We start from the raw sequence: 14,023 nt of genomic DNA on the forward strand, positions 1-14,023 counted from the left end.
AGGAATTGTCCTTGTACCTACTTACAGCTATTAGTTTAAGGACAGGGCAGCGTGTACACATTGCTACCTCATGAGAATGATACATTACAGTACTGGTAATTCTGACTTAATTGCTATGCCTCTTGAGATATGGCAATACAAATTCAAATGTCGAGGACAGCCGATAACATCCTGCAAAATTTTGTAGCTATGCATTATAAGGACTATTGTACTTTCCATTACCTCTCTGAATAAACTTAATGACTAGTTTCCAATTTGTTTAATGCTAATATTACATTTAAATACTGTTATTAAAAATATAGTAAATGATATTGAAGGAGCATAAATGTCGACCTGAATTGGACCATGCTGACAGCTACATTGTGTTTGAATGAGCTATTATTCATGAAGTTGCAAATATCAATACTTGTCTCCACTTTTGTACTTTTCCACCATAGTTGCATTATTTGTACAGGAGACCGTCTGCTTTGAAGACGGTGCTAATAGAACATAGGTTTTCTGCACCACTTTTTTCAATGCTTATTTGGTAAAACTGATCAACTTGTCATTTAAAAGGACATCTCAGGTTTTTGCCAATATTGGCTAGCTTATTATCAGGATAAGTTGCATTTTTATGAAAATGAAATAAGAATTAGGGTATATTGGTTCCATGTCTGCTGGATAATAATATACTTTTAGTTAAAGGTACCATATTTATTTCAGTAATAGAAGAAGCTTAATTATTGCAATTGTTCATTAAAACAAAGATCAATCTACTTTTATCTTAATCTTTTCCCTTTTCTTGCCAGTGGAAACTATCCTTGGATTAACAGGTGCGACCATGGGGAGTCTGATCTGTTTTATTTGCCCAGCCCTTATCTACAGGAAAATTCAGAAAGATGGCTTTGCTGCACAGGTTAGTTTCCAAATCCACGGGTGAAATTGAACAATGTTTACTTTTGCTCTGGATCTTAGAAAGATAACTACTGTGGCCTTGCCTTCAGCTTTAATTACGTCAATTCCTACTTGAACATTCTACGATAGTTGGTGTCATTAAATGCTATACTGCAGAGCATTATGTATTTTGCCATGTAGTCAGTGTTTTGAAATTTTCATTTTGGCTGTTACTTCATACAATTTCTGGACTATCACTTTTAAATGGGTGACGTTTACATTACTAATGGCCTGGAAATTGTGTACCTTGAGGTTTTATAAATTGGGCAAATATAGAAAGTTCAGTTTGGAAAATTAAGTCCAGTTGTCTTTCCATGATTTGTGTCTTTGATGCAGGAATCAGTATTGCTTCCTTTTCTAGCTATTCCTACAAAAATTAATATTCTGAAAATATTTTGATTCTAAGCTCAGGTTAGTTTGCCGATACAAACACAATTCTGTGTACAGTGAATCATTAACTTCTTCATCTGATGAGGAAACTTTATTTCTGGATTGAATCTGAATACTGTCTTTCATTGGAGCCAGAAAGTCACTTCAATTCCTGAGGAGAGTATTGCCCTCAACCCCAGTATCTGCAGACTTTCTTGTTTGTTCTGCAGCAGAGGATGTTTCGTATGGTGGAAGGGAAATTGAAGGCTAAACTCTGCACTGAAGAAATAGCCTTTTTGTCAGTGTATTTTGGAGTGCCATTGTTGTGTCATCTTTTCCAAGAGAAGCTATGGAAAACTGACAAACTTTTGCAACAGGATAAAGAAAGATGAGGTATGAATAGTTTTCAGCTGCCAAAATACTGTGCAATTTAATTATCAGTGGAGCTAAGTAAACACTATTGTAGTTGCTTGGGGCCAATTCTATTCAAGAGGACAGGGTGACAATGAAAGGAAGCTGGTATTTTTATTCCATTTGCAATATCTTGAATTTTATCAGTGCCACAGTAAATTTACACCCATCTGATTTAATTATCCTCCAGCAATTGTAACCAGAAATTCTTTCCAAGCTGCTGGTTTTCATTTCATTGATGCAGTCAAAATAATTTGAGGACTGACGAAGACCTATAGCTTTTAGAACACTGGCATGCAATTTATAATGCAGTATCAAAAATTATAATTTTGTAATATTTAACTTGTCAATTAGGATTGAGAATATGAACTGCAGCATTTATAATTACAAAATAATTCTTGTCTCATCCCTCTGAGGTAAGATTTAGAACATTTACAATTAAACTCAAGCTCTTTATTCATGGTGCAAACAATAAAAATGAAAGTTATCAGACACTGGACTACAGCTGATATAATTGCATTCAGTAATGTGCTTCACTTGTTTTCCATTTATGAAAACTTTGGCTGACTGCTCATTGAAACTTTATTTTGTTTTTAATTGCATTCTTTATATTTTTGTGCAGTTTGTTGCAATAGTTATTTTACCTTCTGGACTACAAAGATGTGGCTAGTTTTTTTAGGAATTTGATTTAACATTGAAATATGTTTAAATGTGGAACTTTATTTGAGGGTATTGAGCAGAGCAAAGTTAACCAACAAATAATAAAGCTATATTATATCTAATAAAATCCTGGATTGCAAAAGTGTTGTTCAAAGATTCTGGTCAAATTAACTTCTACAGTTTACAGTAATATTTTCTTAGTGACCAAGATCCTTACTTTATCATACAAATTCTTTAACTGGTGTTAGCAAGGACAGGGCGAAAATTTGAAATATGGTGTTGGTACCCTTGGAGAGGAAGAAATGTTGCCAGATCTTCTGACAAGAGCCATGAGGCAAGGGTTGGGATTGATTATGACATTTGCACATTAGCATACTTGGTGAACATCCTGCCAAGATTTACACGTCAGCAGTTTGCTCTTGGCTGTGTACCAGAAAGTTACTGTGTGGAATCATAGCATTGCAAATAGAGGAAAGTTGGAAAGAGAAGTATGGGGCAAAAAAATCAGGAGGTTTTTTTGGAGAATAATAAGAGAATTTTGGTGCTCAAAATGTATTCAAATTGTGTTTGAGGAGTAAAAACTAGTCTGGCATTGAATAAAATCCCTATTTGAATAATGTAAAATCATTTCCATAACCAAAATTGACCAAATAGTTTCTTTTCACCTTGGCATTGTGTCCTGTTACTGGAAGAGTAGTTGCAGGGTATTATATTCACATTTTTAATGTCAATTTATGAAATTAAATTTGTAACATGAATAAACCAGTAGATTTTTATAACTGTTTAAATGGCACAGAATGTCTTCTCCAGACAAGGGAATATCACTCCATCTTGATGAGATTTTGAGATAGTTGCTGTCAGGATACCTTTATTATACAAATAAATACAAATACAAAAAAAATGTTTAATTTTGTTTTTCTACTGAGGCACACAAAGAATGCTATTCTTCTAGTGCCACTACTAAGAAAGGAAGCAAAAGAGATACCCTTCAGTGACATTGTCTGTAGATCCCGCCACCTCCAATGTCTTCTGCACTTCCATAGCCACATGTTCTCTTGTCTGTTCTGGCGATGAACCTGAGCTCCAGGCATCCAAGTCACCTTCGACCCCTGATATGATTAGGAAACTGTCAGACCCCAAGGCTCTCCGGAACCCTTGCTTGCTATCGGCACCCTCATGAATCCCTTTCCCAATACCTGTATCCTACGAGTCGATCTCTTTTAAGCCCAGAGCCTGGTATGAGGCCTTTGTTCTCCAAACCCTATGCGGACCTACTGCTGTTGTCTACTCTGTATGGTCTTCTCTTTCACAATGAGTGGAGGGGTGGTCTCTGGCTCACCTGGAGCCCTTAGCCCTCATGGTCAGTGGATGGGAGGTCCTTGATCAACGGGAAGCTTTGACACTCTCGAGAGCCTTTTGTGATCGAGCTTCCAAACCAGGATGCAATAGAACTAGGCAGTGTACTTTCCCAAGATGTAAGTTCAATGGAATATTCAGCTCTGTGCTAAATTTCCTCAGATTCCTGAGGAAGATGATATGCTGCCTTCTCTGTTGCTTTTGATGTGCTGGCTCCAGGAGATTCCTTCTGAAGTCCAATGTCACCTTGATGTTGAAACCAAGATTATTCTGCTACAATGCCACCAGATTCTCGATCTTCCATCCTATATTCTGATTCATCATTACCCTTATTTGGTGCTGTTGGCAGCACATTTGTATTGGAGTTGTTCTTGGATCTAAAATCGTGAGTGTAGAGGAGATAGAACAGGGGTAATGTTGAGGTGTCTCCGTTGATCGTCAGCAAGGAAGAAGTTATGTTGCCAATCCACACTGATTGGTGAGGAAATCAAGGATCTAGATGTAAAGTGACAAAAAGAGTCTCAGATCCCTGAGTTTATTAGCTTTGCTGTTATGATGGTGTTAAACACAGATGTAGTCAATAAACAACAGCCTAAATTTGGTGTTCTTTCCGTCCAGGTGATCAAACGCAGAGTAAATGGCCAGCAAGATGGAATTTTCTGTTAACTGTTGTGACAATGGGTGAATTGAAGTGGGTCCAGCTTCTTAGTGAGGCAGGAGTTGATTTGCTCCATAACCACCCTCTCAAATTAGATGCAAGGGCCACTGTCAGTTATTGTTGAGGCAGATCACCTTGCTTTTTTTGGGGACCTCACTGTAACAGTGAGAGATGGTAAATATTTTCAAAACTCCAGCTGGTTGGTTTGGGCAGATTTCAAGGACATGGCTAAGTACTCTAAACGCTCGACTTGGCCAGATACTTTGAGGATTCACCCCGCCCCACCAAACGTTATTCTCACATCTGCCTCAGATACTGGAAGCACAGAATCACCAAGGGTTATAGGGGCTAATGAGATGCATTGTTGTTGTACTGTTGATGTGTATACATGACTCCAGAGTCCATCCCATGATCTGTTCTTGATTCTTGATGCTTTCAGGAAAATGTATAATGCCTTATGGGATGTCATCTATTTATCAACAGCAAGACTATCAGAAATAGTTCACCTTGAAAGAAACCATCTTCAAAGGTGCAGCCTTTTTTTTGTAATTGCAGTGATGTCACTCTAAATGAATGTGCTTCCATTTTAATGTGGGCCAAAAATGAAAATAAATGGATTTCAGAGGAGAATCAGAATCAGGATTTATTGTCATGAACAAGTCATGAAATTTGGTGTTTTGCGGCAGCGTCCTAGTGCAAACATTTATATTGTAACCATCTTATGATGTTGCTTCTTTTCTTCTTCTTTGGCTTGGCTTCGCGGACGAAGATTTATGGAGGGGGTAAAAAGTCCACGTCAGCTGCAGGCTCGTTTGTGGCTGACAAGTCCGATGCGGGACAGGCAGACACGGTTGCAGCGGTTGCAGGGGAAAATTGGTTGGTTGGGGTTGGGTGTTGGGTTTTTCCTCCTTTGCCTTTTGTCAGTGAGGTGGGCTCTGCGGTCTTCTTCAAAGGAGGTTGCTGCCCGCCAAACTGTGAGGCGCCAAGATGCACGGTTTGAGGCGTTATCAGCCCACTGGCGGTGGTCAATGTGGCAGGCACCAAGAGATTTCTTTAGGCAGTCCTTGTACCTTTTCTTTGGTGCACCTCTGTCACGGTGGCCAGTGGAGAGCTCGCCATATAACACGATCTTGGGAAGGCGATGGTCCTCCATTCTGGAGACGTGACCCATCCAGCGCAGCTGGATCTTCAGCAGCGTGGACTCGATGCTGTCGACCTCTGCCATCTCGAGCACCTCGACGTTAGGGATGAAAGCGCTCCAATGGATGTTGAGGATGGAGCGGAGACAACGCTGGTGGAAGCATTCTAGGAGCCGTAGGTGGTGCCGGTAGAGGACCCATGATTCGGAGCCGAACAGGACTGTTGCTATATAAAAAGATAAAATTATAACAATAATCGAGCACAAAAAGGTCTTTGGTTCATTGATGATTCCGGAATCTGACGGCAGCGGGGAAGAAGCTGTCCTTGTGCTGCTGGGTGCTCGTCTTTAGGCTCCACTGAATCAATAAATAAGTTTTGCTTCATTGAAATTAGGTTTTAATAATAAGCTAAATTTGTTTGGGAGGTACTCTTGATAACTCTTGGTACCTTGAGCAAGGATTGATTATCTAAAATCTAGTCAATAACTGAACATGTTGGGAATGTGAAGGTGCAAATTCACCTTGACATCTTCCCAGTTGACATTTTTGGTGATAACTTAGAAGAATCTATCTACTACCATTTCTTTTGAAAAATAGTTGCATGGTACTGTGGAAGAAAGTTGAATCATTAATACCATGTACTGTAAAACTTCGGGTATCTGGAATTCAAACAACCGGCACCCTCAAGCAACCAACAAAAAAAATTAAGGAAATAAAAAAAAATAAGTAAAATACACACTTTTAAAATTTTAAAAGTAAATGTGTTCTCTGAAGTAACACAAACCTTTGAAGATAGCAGCAAATATTCAGCCTTGGTCGTTCTTTGCTTGAAGCGGTTGCTTGATTGAAGTTGTGTGAATGGCAATGCCCAGTAAGAAGAGCTAATTGATGCTGTTGAGGTGATTCTCTTAAAGTGTCTCCTTATCCTTGCCTAGTGTCACCCTGGTCAGTGGCTTTATCTGTGAAATTGGGGGAGGTTAATTATAATGCTTTTGCTTCACTTTTGGGTGGGGGAGGAACCTGCAGATGCAATGACAGTTAAATGTTTTCAAAGAATGTGACTGAAAATAAAGTAAAATGCTTTATGTACTCATGCAAGTGAAGTTTGTTCAATGTAAGTGCAGTATTTTTGTTTTTTAAACTGTTTAATCTTAATGCAGGTGTATTAGTTAGGTATTGCAAGAGTAAGTCTCAAGCAACTGGAAAAAACACTTATCTGGCATCTACCAATCCCCATACATGCCTGATACCGGTGGTTTTACTGTATACTGTTTTGTGCATTTGAACATCAAACTACAACTTTATCCACTAATAAATTCAGTTTGTATTTATAGTATGCTGGAAAACACTCAACTTTTACATTCTTGGAGTACAACTGTTGCCTGCTTAGTGGAAACTTTTAAGCTTTTTAATTCAAAAACATACAATTAAAAAAAAACAGCTCAACTTGTTTGGATACCCCAGTTTGAACACCTGTGATCATAATTATGCACTTTAATATCTTTACCATCTCAAAATGCATCAAGTGTTTGGGTGATCTGATACAGGTGAATGATGCATCTCGATTTCTTATCAGGATGACTTTGTATTGAAATAATGGAATTGTATAAGTGTAGTTCATTTAAAAAAAAAATTCCAATACAAATCTCTTTCTCAATTTGGATTTTTGTACATAGGAAAGAAACTGTTTTAATCCAGAGATGTGCAGTTGTTTATAGACTATTCCTCTTTGTCTATATCACTGCTTTTGCTAGCAACACCTTGCTCGTATTACATTTATTTCTTGATGAATGTTAAATTGAAATATTTATCACTCATCCCTTTGGCAACAATTGATATTGCAGCTGATGTTTAAGGGTAAATTGCATTTAGAAGGTGGGATGGTTAGCGTAGCAGTTAGCTCAACGTGATTACAGCCCCAGTAACCTGGGGTTGAATCCATCGCTGTCTGTAAGGATTTTGTAAACTTTCCCTGTGTCTGCATGAGTTTCCTCCAGGTGCTCTGGTTTCCTGCCATCCTTTAAAAAATGTATGGTGTTTGTTGGTATATTTAGCCAGCATGGGCTCATGGGCCAGAATGACCTGTCACTATGCTGGATCTCTAATGTTTTAAAAAAACAAAACGGTTGAGAGTGCCAGATCTTCCAGTGAAGTTCAGATATTTTCACATCTGGTTTAAATGGAAACAATTATATTGTGGAAGTGCTAGTACCCAAATATTAAGATATCAATACCATATTATTTCACAGCTGTGCTTTATAATAATGTTACATAATTACAAGCTTACTCTCATCAATACATATTCATCAACTATTTTGATACAATTCTAATACTTTATGGACATTTCCTAATTGATAGGTGGATTTGGGGGACATGAAGCAGTGTGACTTTGGGAAGTTTGTAGCGGCCTGTTTCAGAATGGCAACTCCATGAAGCAATCGTCCAACAGCGATTTTTGTAAAAACAAATTGCTCTGATTTCTTATTAAATAAATACCCTAAGAAGAAAGTATGGTTTTATTGCTATTATTACTTGAATCTAAGTTGAGAATTCACCTAACCTGCACTTCTCAAAGCTATTTATATTCCATTAAATCAATCTTGGGTGTGGCTGAGCTAGGCTATTAAATTTATGGGAATTTAAATTGCATTATAATTATGAAAATTGGTAATGCAGTACTTCAAACTAGAAATTGAAATTGATCATGTTACAATTTGTAAAGAAATTGTTAGAAGAAAACCATGGCTTTTTGGCTACTATTTACTCTGATTTTCTGTTTCCTGCCTTAAAAACCAGATGTTTCTCTTGGCTTAGCAATTGCTGTACTTCTGCCAAATAGCAATCAACTATTTTTGTGACAGCCGAGTTCCAGCTTTTGTTTTATTTTCCAACACGGAAGTTGCATTGATGCAGAAAACTGTTGCAAAATACATTGACACGTGTTAAGATGTTGCTTTGGGGGAATATCCAACTGGTGGACTGCTGAGTCCACGGAAAAATAAATGAGATTTTTACTTTAAATCCACCCACCAATGCAATTTTAAATTATAATTTTCTTCAAAGAAAACTTGGATAGCTGGAAGGATTTGTTTAAATTCTAGGAATTGTTGATCTTATTAATAATTTTGGATTTAAAAATCTGCATGTATCTGAAGCAATTGAGGAAGGAGATCCAGGCAATCAAAAGATTTCAGATGGTGCCTTAAATGAGACGAATGTTGGGAGCATTTTGTGAATGTGCAGTACTAACTGCTTTCAAGTCATTATTATAAGTGGAATTATTTTGAAGCTTTTACTGTCTGTGCTCATTTTTCTTTTTGGGCATACAGCATGGTAACACCCTCTGGCCCACGAACCTGTGCCCCTCAAATACACCAATTAACTTCCAAACCCTGTATATTTTGAAGGGTTGGAGGAAACCTGAGCACCCAGAGGAAACCCACGGAGACATGGGGCGAACGTACAAACTCTTTGCAGACTATGCTGCTCTCGAACCCGGGCCGCTGGTGCTGTTATATTGTTGCCCTAATCATTATGTTAACTGTTTTGCCCTAATTTTATATTTTTGATGTCAGATAGGCCTCTGTATGACAAGGTCTGCTTTAAAAATATATGTGCATGTATACATATTAAAAGAAAGCCCAAAGTTTTCTCTAGCATTTCCCATTTGATCTTTCCACTGATATCCCAAAAGGCATTGATATCTCTTTTAGAGCCAGAAATGCTCCCATCACTGTCGAATTGGATGTCAGTGTTGTTGGGCAGTTTTCCTGTAGGTAGATGGAGTCATAGCCGTGCCTTTTTCTGTCAGCTTCAACTTTTCATTTGACAGGAATTCCTTCACGGATATTCAAACACTTTGTCATAGAATATCTCTGGAAGTGCTTTCTGCTTCCTCAATTAAACTGGCTAATGGCCAATCAGTGATATTTTCCCTTTGTCAGCAACAAATCCTGCCCAGAAAATGGGTCTGTGCTGAGGTGGCTTGTGTGCTAAGACCTTGTGGTCATCACTCCATGGTATTTCACTGAAACAGTACTTTACACCAGTCAGGAAATAGGATTAAATAGATTCTGAATGTAATTTGGAAGATTAGTGTTGCACATTCTGGAGGCTTGAGTATATTCACAGGGAAGAATGGGAGAATTCACAAAGACTTTCTTGATGGGGAATTAATATTGGGCAAAAAGGCTGGGTGTCCACAATTGAAATCTAAAAGAAGAACCTTAAGAAGCTTGCACTCTCTTCACACTCTACCTTCATTTGGAGAGTCCTGAAGTCTAGCCCCTCTGTTCAATCTACTGCCCTAATCCTACCCATAAAGTATTCTCGGAGCACTAAAAGATTTGTTTGCACAAACTGCAACAATGACCATTTATCTACCCTTTTATATATTTATTTATTTCTCTTTTGGTAATTGGTGGTAATTTAACTTACACTATTGTAGTAGGTTTATCTTGCATACCTGCATGGCTGCAGCAAGTAAACATTTCAGCATCTGTCCATTGAACCTGTCTATATGATAGTAAGCTCTCATGTCATCAACATGTACGTTTATCCTGAGAAATAATTGTGTTCAGTGAGCTGCAAATTTTGTGAAGGCTTTCATAAAAGCAAAAGGTATAACCACTAATCATTAGGTAGAAAGCAACCTGCAGAGAGGACAGGCATTGTTGTCCACCTTCATGTACAGCAGGCACAACACGGATTCCATTCTTGTGTGGCCTTCTGCAGCATGGAACCTGAAGAAGGCACCCCATCTTTCCCAGCTGTCAAAATGAATCGTTGCTAATGTTTCTGATATTATATGTATACAAAAATTGAAAGTTAGAGATGCTACTAACACTAAATATATTTTTTCACATTTAAACATAAAAGAACAAAATGCATTAAAGTTATTGCTTTTTTAAAATGTGAATTACCTTGTTTTTCCAATTCTTACACAAGAGTACGCCATCTGTCTTTGCTGGTGATACATCCCTCCCAGATGCACTAAACCTCTTCAACGTCTTTTTGAGGCGAAAAACGACATGGCGACGAAGAAGACAACCTTTCCTCTAAATGATCAGGTGCTGTGTCTTGCAGTGGCCGATGTGAAGAGAGAGCTAGGCGAGGTCAACCACGGAAAGCTGCTGGACCGGAAAACGTTCCCGGCAGACCGGCAGAGAGCTCTCAGGGGATGTTTGGCTCAGCTAGCAGATGTTGTCACTGACATCTTTAATATCTCCCTGAGAACCGTTGTGGTCCCAACGTGCTTCAAAGCTGCCACCATTCTTCCTGTGCCAAAGAAGTTGACTGTGTCCTGCTTCGATGACTACCACCCTGTTGAACTAACATCCATTGTCATGAAGTGCTTTGAGAGGATTGTCACGGGGTACATCACTGGACCTCCTGCAGTTCACAGTTCACATTACAAATACAACTGCTCTATGGATGATGCCATCTCCACCACCCTCCATCTAGTCCTCACCCACCTGCAAAATAAGGACTTGTATGTCTGAATGCTGTTTATTGACTTCTGATTGGAATTCGACTCAGTGCCTGATAGGGAAGTTGAGCTTGCTGGATTGGATTCTTGACTTCCTGTGGGGAATACCTCAAGCATTCCAGATCGATAACAGCACTTCCAAGACCATTGCAGTGAGCACAGGGGACCCCCAGTGCTGAGTTTTTAGTTCACTGCTGATCACACTGCTGACCCATGACTGTGCTACTAAACATAGCCCGAACCACATGATCAACTTTGCTGACGACATAACTGTGGTGGGCCTTGTTAGTAAAAATGTGTCAGCATGCAGAGATGTGTTGTTGCTAACGGACTTGTGCAGAGCCAACGTTCTGTATCTGAAAGTTAGTAAGAGATGGTTGTTGACTTCAGGAGGGACAGAGGGACCATGCTTCACTGGCCATTGATGGCTCGACCGTTGAGATCGTCAAGAGTATCAAGTTCCTTGGAGTGCACTTGGAGGATATCAGCTGGTCCATTAACACCAGCTCCATAGCCAAGAAAGCCCAGCAGCATCTCTACTTCCTGCAAAGGCTGAGGAAGGTTCATCTCCCATCCTCGCGATGTTCCACAGAGGATGTATTGAGAACATCCTGTGCAATTTCATCACTACCTGGTTTGGAAGCTGTACCACCTTGCACTGCAAGACCCTGCAGAGGATAGTGAAGTCAGCAGAAAAGATTATTGGGGGCTTCCTACCATGAAGGACATCTACAACACTCGATCCAGGCGAAAGGCAATAAACATTATGAAGGACTCCACACACCCCTCATGTAAACTGTTCTCCCTTCAGTCATCTAACAGGTACAGTAGCACTCGAGCCCTTACATCCAGATTGGGCAAGTTTTTTTCTCCCAAGCCATCAGGCTCCTGAATTCCCAGAACATGTGTAAATAGTGTACTGTGGAATTTTACTGTGTGCATTTTAATATTTTCATGTGTTTAACTTCTATTCTAACTTGTATTTATGTAAATATGCTCTGTGGTCCTGGAGAAATGCTATCTCGTCTTTACTGTGAACATGGTATGAATGGCAAATAAAGGTGACTTGACAAATAGCTTTGTTCTTGCACTGTATCACGAAATTGGTCTCAAACATTTGCATAGTTACAAAGCTAAACACTAATATTTCTACAATGACCTGTTTTATGGCGAGAAAATTGGGACTGCATTTTTTTTTGTTCTTCTGACAATAATTATGAGCATCAAAAATTACGAGTGGCAATCCAGCAATCTGGGTTTGAACATGGAGCTGTCTGTAAGGAATTTGTCTGTTTTTCCTGTGTGCGTGGGTTTCTTCTGGGTGCTCTGGTTTCCTTTCTTTCACCCTCCAAAAACATACGGGTTTGTGGGTTAATTGGTATATTTGGGTGGCATGAGCTCGTGGACCTGAAGAACCTGGACTGTGCTGTTTGTCTAAATTTAAAAAATTAAATTTATTAATTGTAGTTCTGCTCACTTGCTTTCCTTTTAATAAATCAATGCAAGTCTTGTACTTACTTGATTTATGTGGCTGAATGTTGTACTAAACTGGCAGTAGAGTTTCAAGCGTGTGTTAGAGCCACAGCAAAAACAATCTTAATTACCGAGTAACAGTTTTGAATCATGGAGTTTCAGGGCAGAAGAATATGGAATTTAGTGGAAAGGGGGAATGGGGAAAGTATCATATTTTATCTCAATGAGCCAAAATGTACTTGTCTTTTGCCGGAGATTCATTAATCTGCTGGAATGGTTTTCTTTCTCGGTCAGTGCATCCCTGACTTCTGTGTTTGCAATTGTAGTGCTGAAGTTACAAATGTACTTGAAGTAATAATGCTGGCACATTTGACCTCCACTTCCTACAACTGTTCCAAATCTGATGCAATTGAGTTTCTGTTATTCCAATGACCTTTCAACAAATCCTTTAGGATTTCACTTGAGCTGTAGCGACAAACACCCCAAGATCACAGAATTAACCACCCAATTAGCATAGACTCCCATCTTGATACAATTTAGAATAAGTATTAAATTCTATTCTTTTTGGCCTATGAGAGGTTAAAATAAAAAAGATACTGGATTTTTAAATACAAATCTGTTTTTGCTTGGTCATGTTTAAAAGTAGTTGCAAAAAATGTAATTTGTTCATCAAGTTAAATAGAATATACTGCTGGTTTGCATGTATTTGGAGGTGATTACAGTATGGTCTGTTCTGCTTTGTTAAAGTAGTGAAATCATTCTTTCATGTCTCCTTGGATCTCGCTAACAAGTTTCACGACGGTCTAATTCTACAATGTTGGACTGATTTTGGTCTTGAATTTGGCAACCTGAAGGCCATCTTGTGTTATTTGGGTTTGAACCAGGAAGGTACAATTCAAATTGTGATTTTAAAAAAAAAACACAAAACAGAAAAGGCTGGAAGTACTCAGCATTTCAGGCTGCATAGAAACAACAATTTGGATTGAAGACCCTGTGTCATAACCAGGTGCAGCCTGATATGAGTGTTTTCACCATTTGTTTTTATTTCAGATTTTCAGAATCTCATTTGTAAAAAAAAATCATCATTTGGGAATTTAAAAACAAATCTGTGTGCTGGACAGAGTATATATACAGCTTTGTGTAAAAAATCAGAAAGTAGATACATGCAGTTAAACAGATTATCTGGCTTCTGATTAATTTGGAAATCTTGGTGGTCTGGCATTTGGTTCATTTATTGATACGGAATTCAATCCAGGGGTCTCGTGTCCAAGTGGATATGCAGCTAGGGCTGTGGTTTAGTTTTACTTGAGAAATTGGATTATCCCTACGATAAATAAAAGATTTGTATCGAATTGGGTAATGATCAAATTTTGATGTGCCTGATCTTTTCTGCTATTCAAATAGTGTTTTTCACAAAAAAAGCTTTTTATTTCATAGCTATCACCATGTTATTAAGTGAAACATGGAAGTCTGTTGATGCTGCGATTGCATTAAAAACACAGTAAATGCTGGAGGAACGTAGCCAGTCTCGCAGTA

At 38.6% G+C, this 14,023-nt stretch overlaps 1 protein-coding gene across 7 annotated transcripts in view; it reads left to right on the forward strand.

Moving 5' to 3' along the window:
* slc38a10 (solute carrier family 38 member 10) overlaps positions 1-14,023 on the forward strand; it is a 111,064-nt gene that overhangs the window by 49,081 nt on the left and 47,960 nt on the right. For all 7 annotated transcript variants that reach the window (XM_069930155.1, XM_069930149.1, XM_069930151.1 and 4 more), the window contains one exon: positions 789-895. In XM_069930155.1, the coding sequence (XP_069786256.1) occupies positions 789-895 (107 nt within the window). The remainder of the gene's footprint in view (positions 1-788; positions 896-14,023) is intronic.

This window comes from Narcine bancroftii, chromosome 3, assembly GCF_036971445.1.
Source record: "Narcine bancroftii isolate sNarBan1 chromosome 3, sNarBan1.hap1, whole genome shotgun sequence".
Taxonomy (NCBI): domain Eukaryota; kingdom Metazoa; phylum Chordata; class Chondrichthyes; order Torpediniformes; family Narcinidae; genus Narcine; species Narcine bancroftii.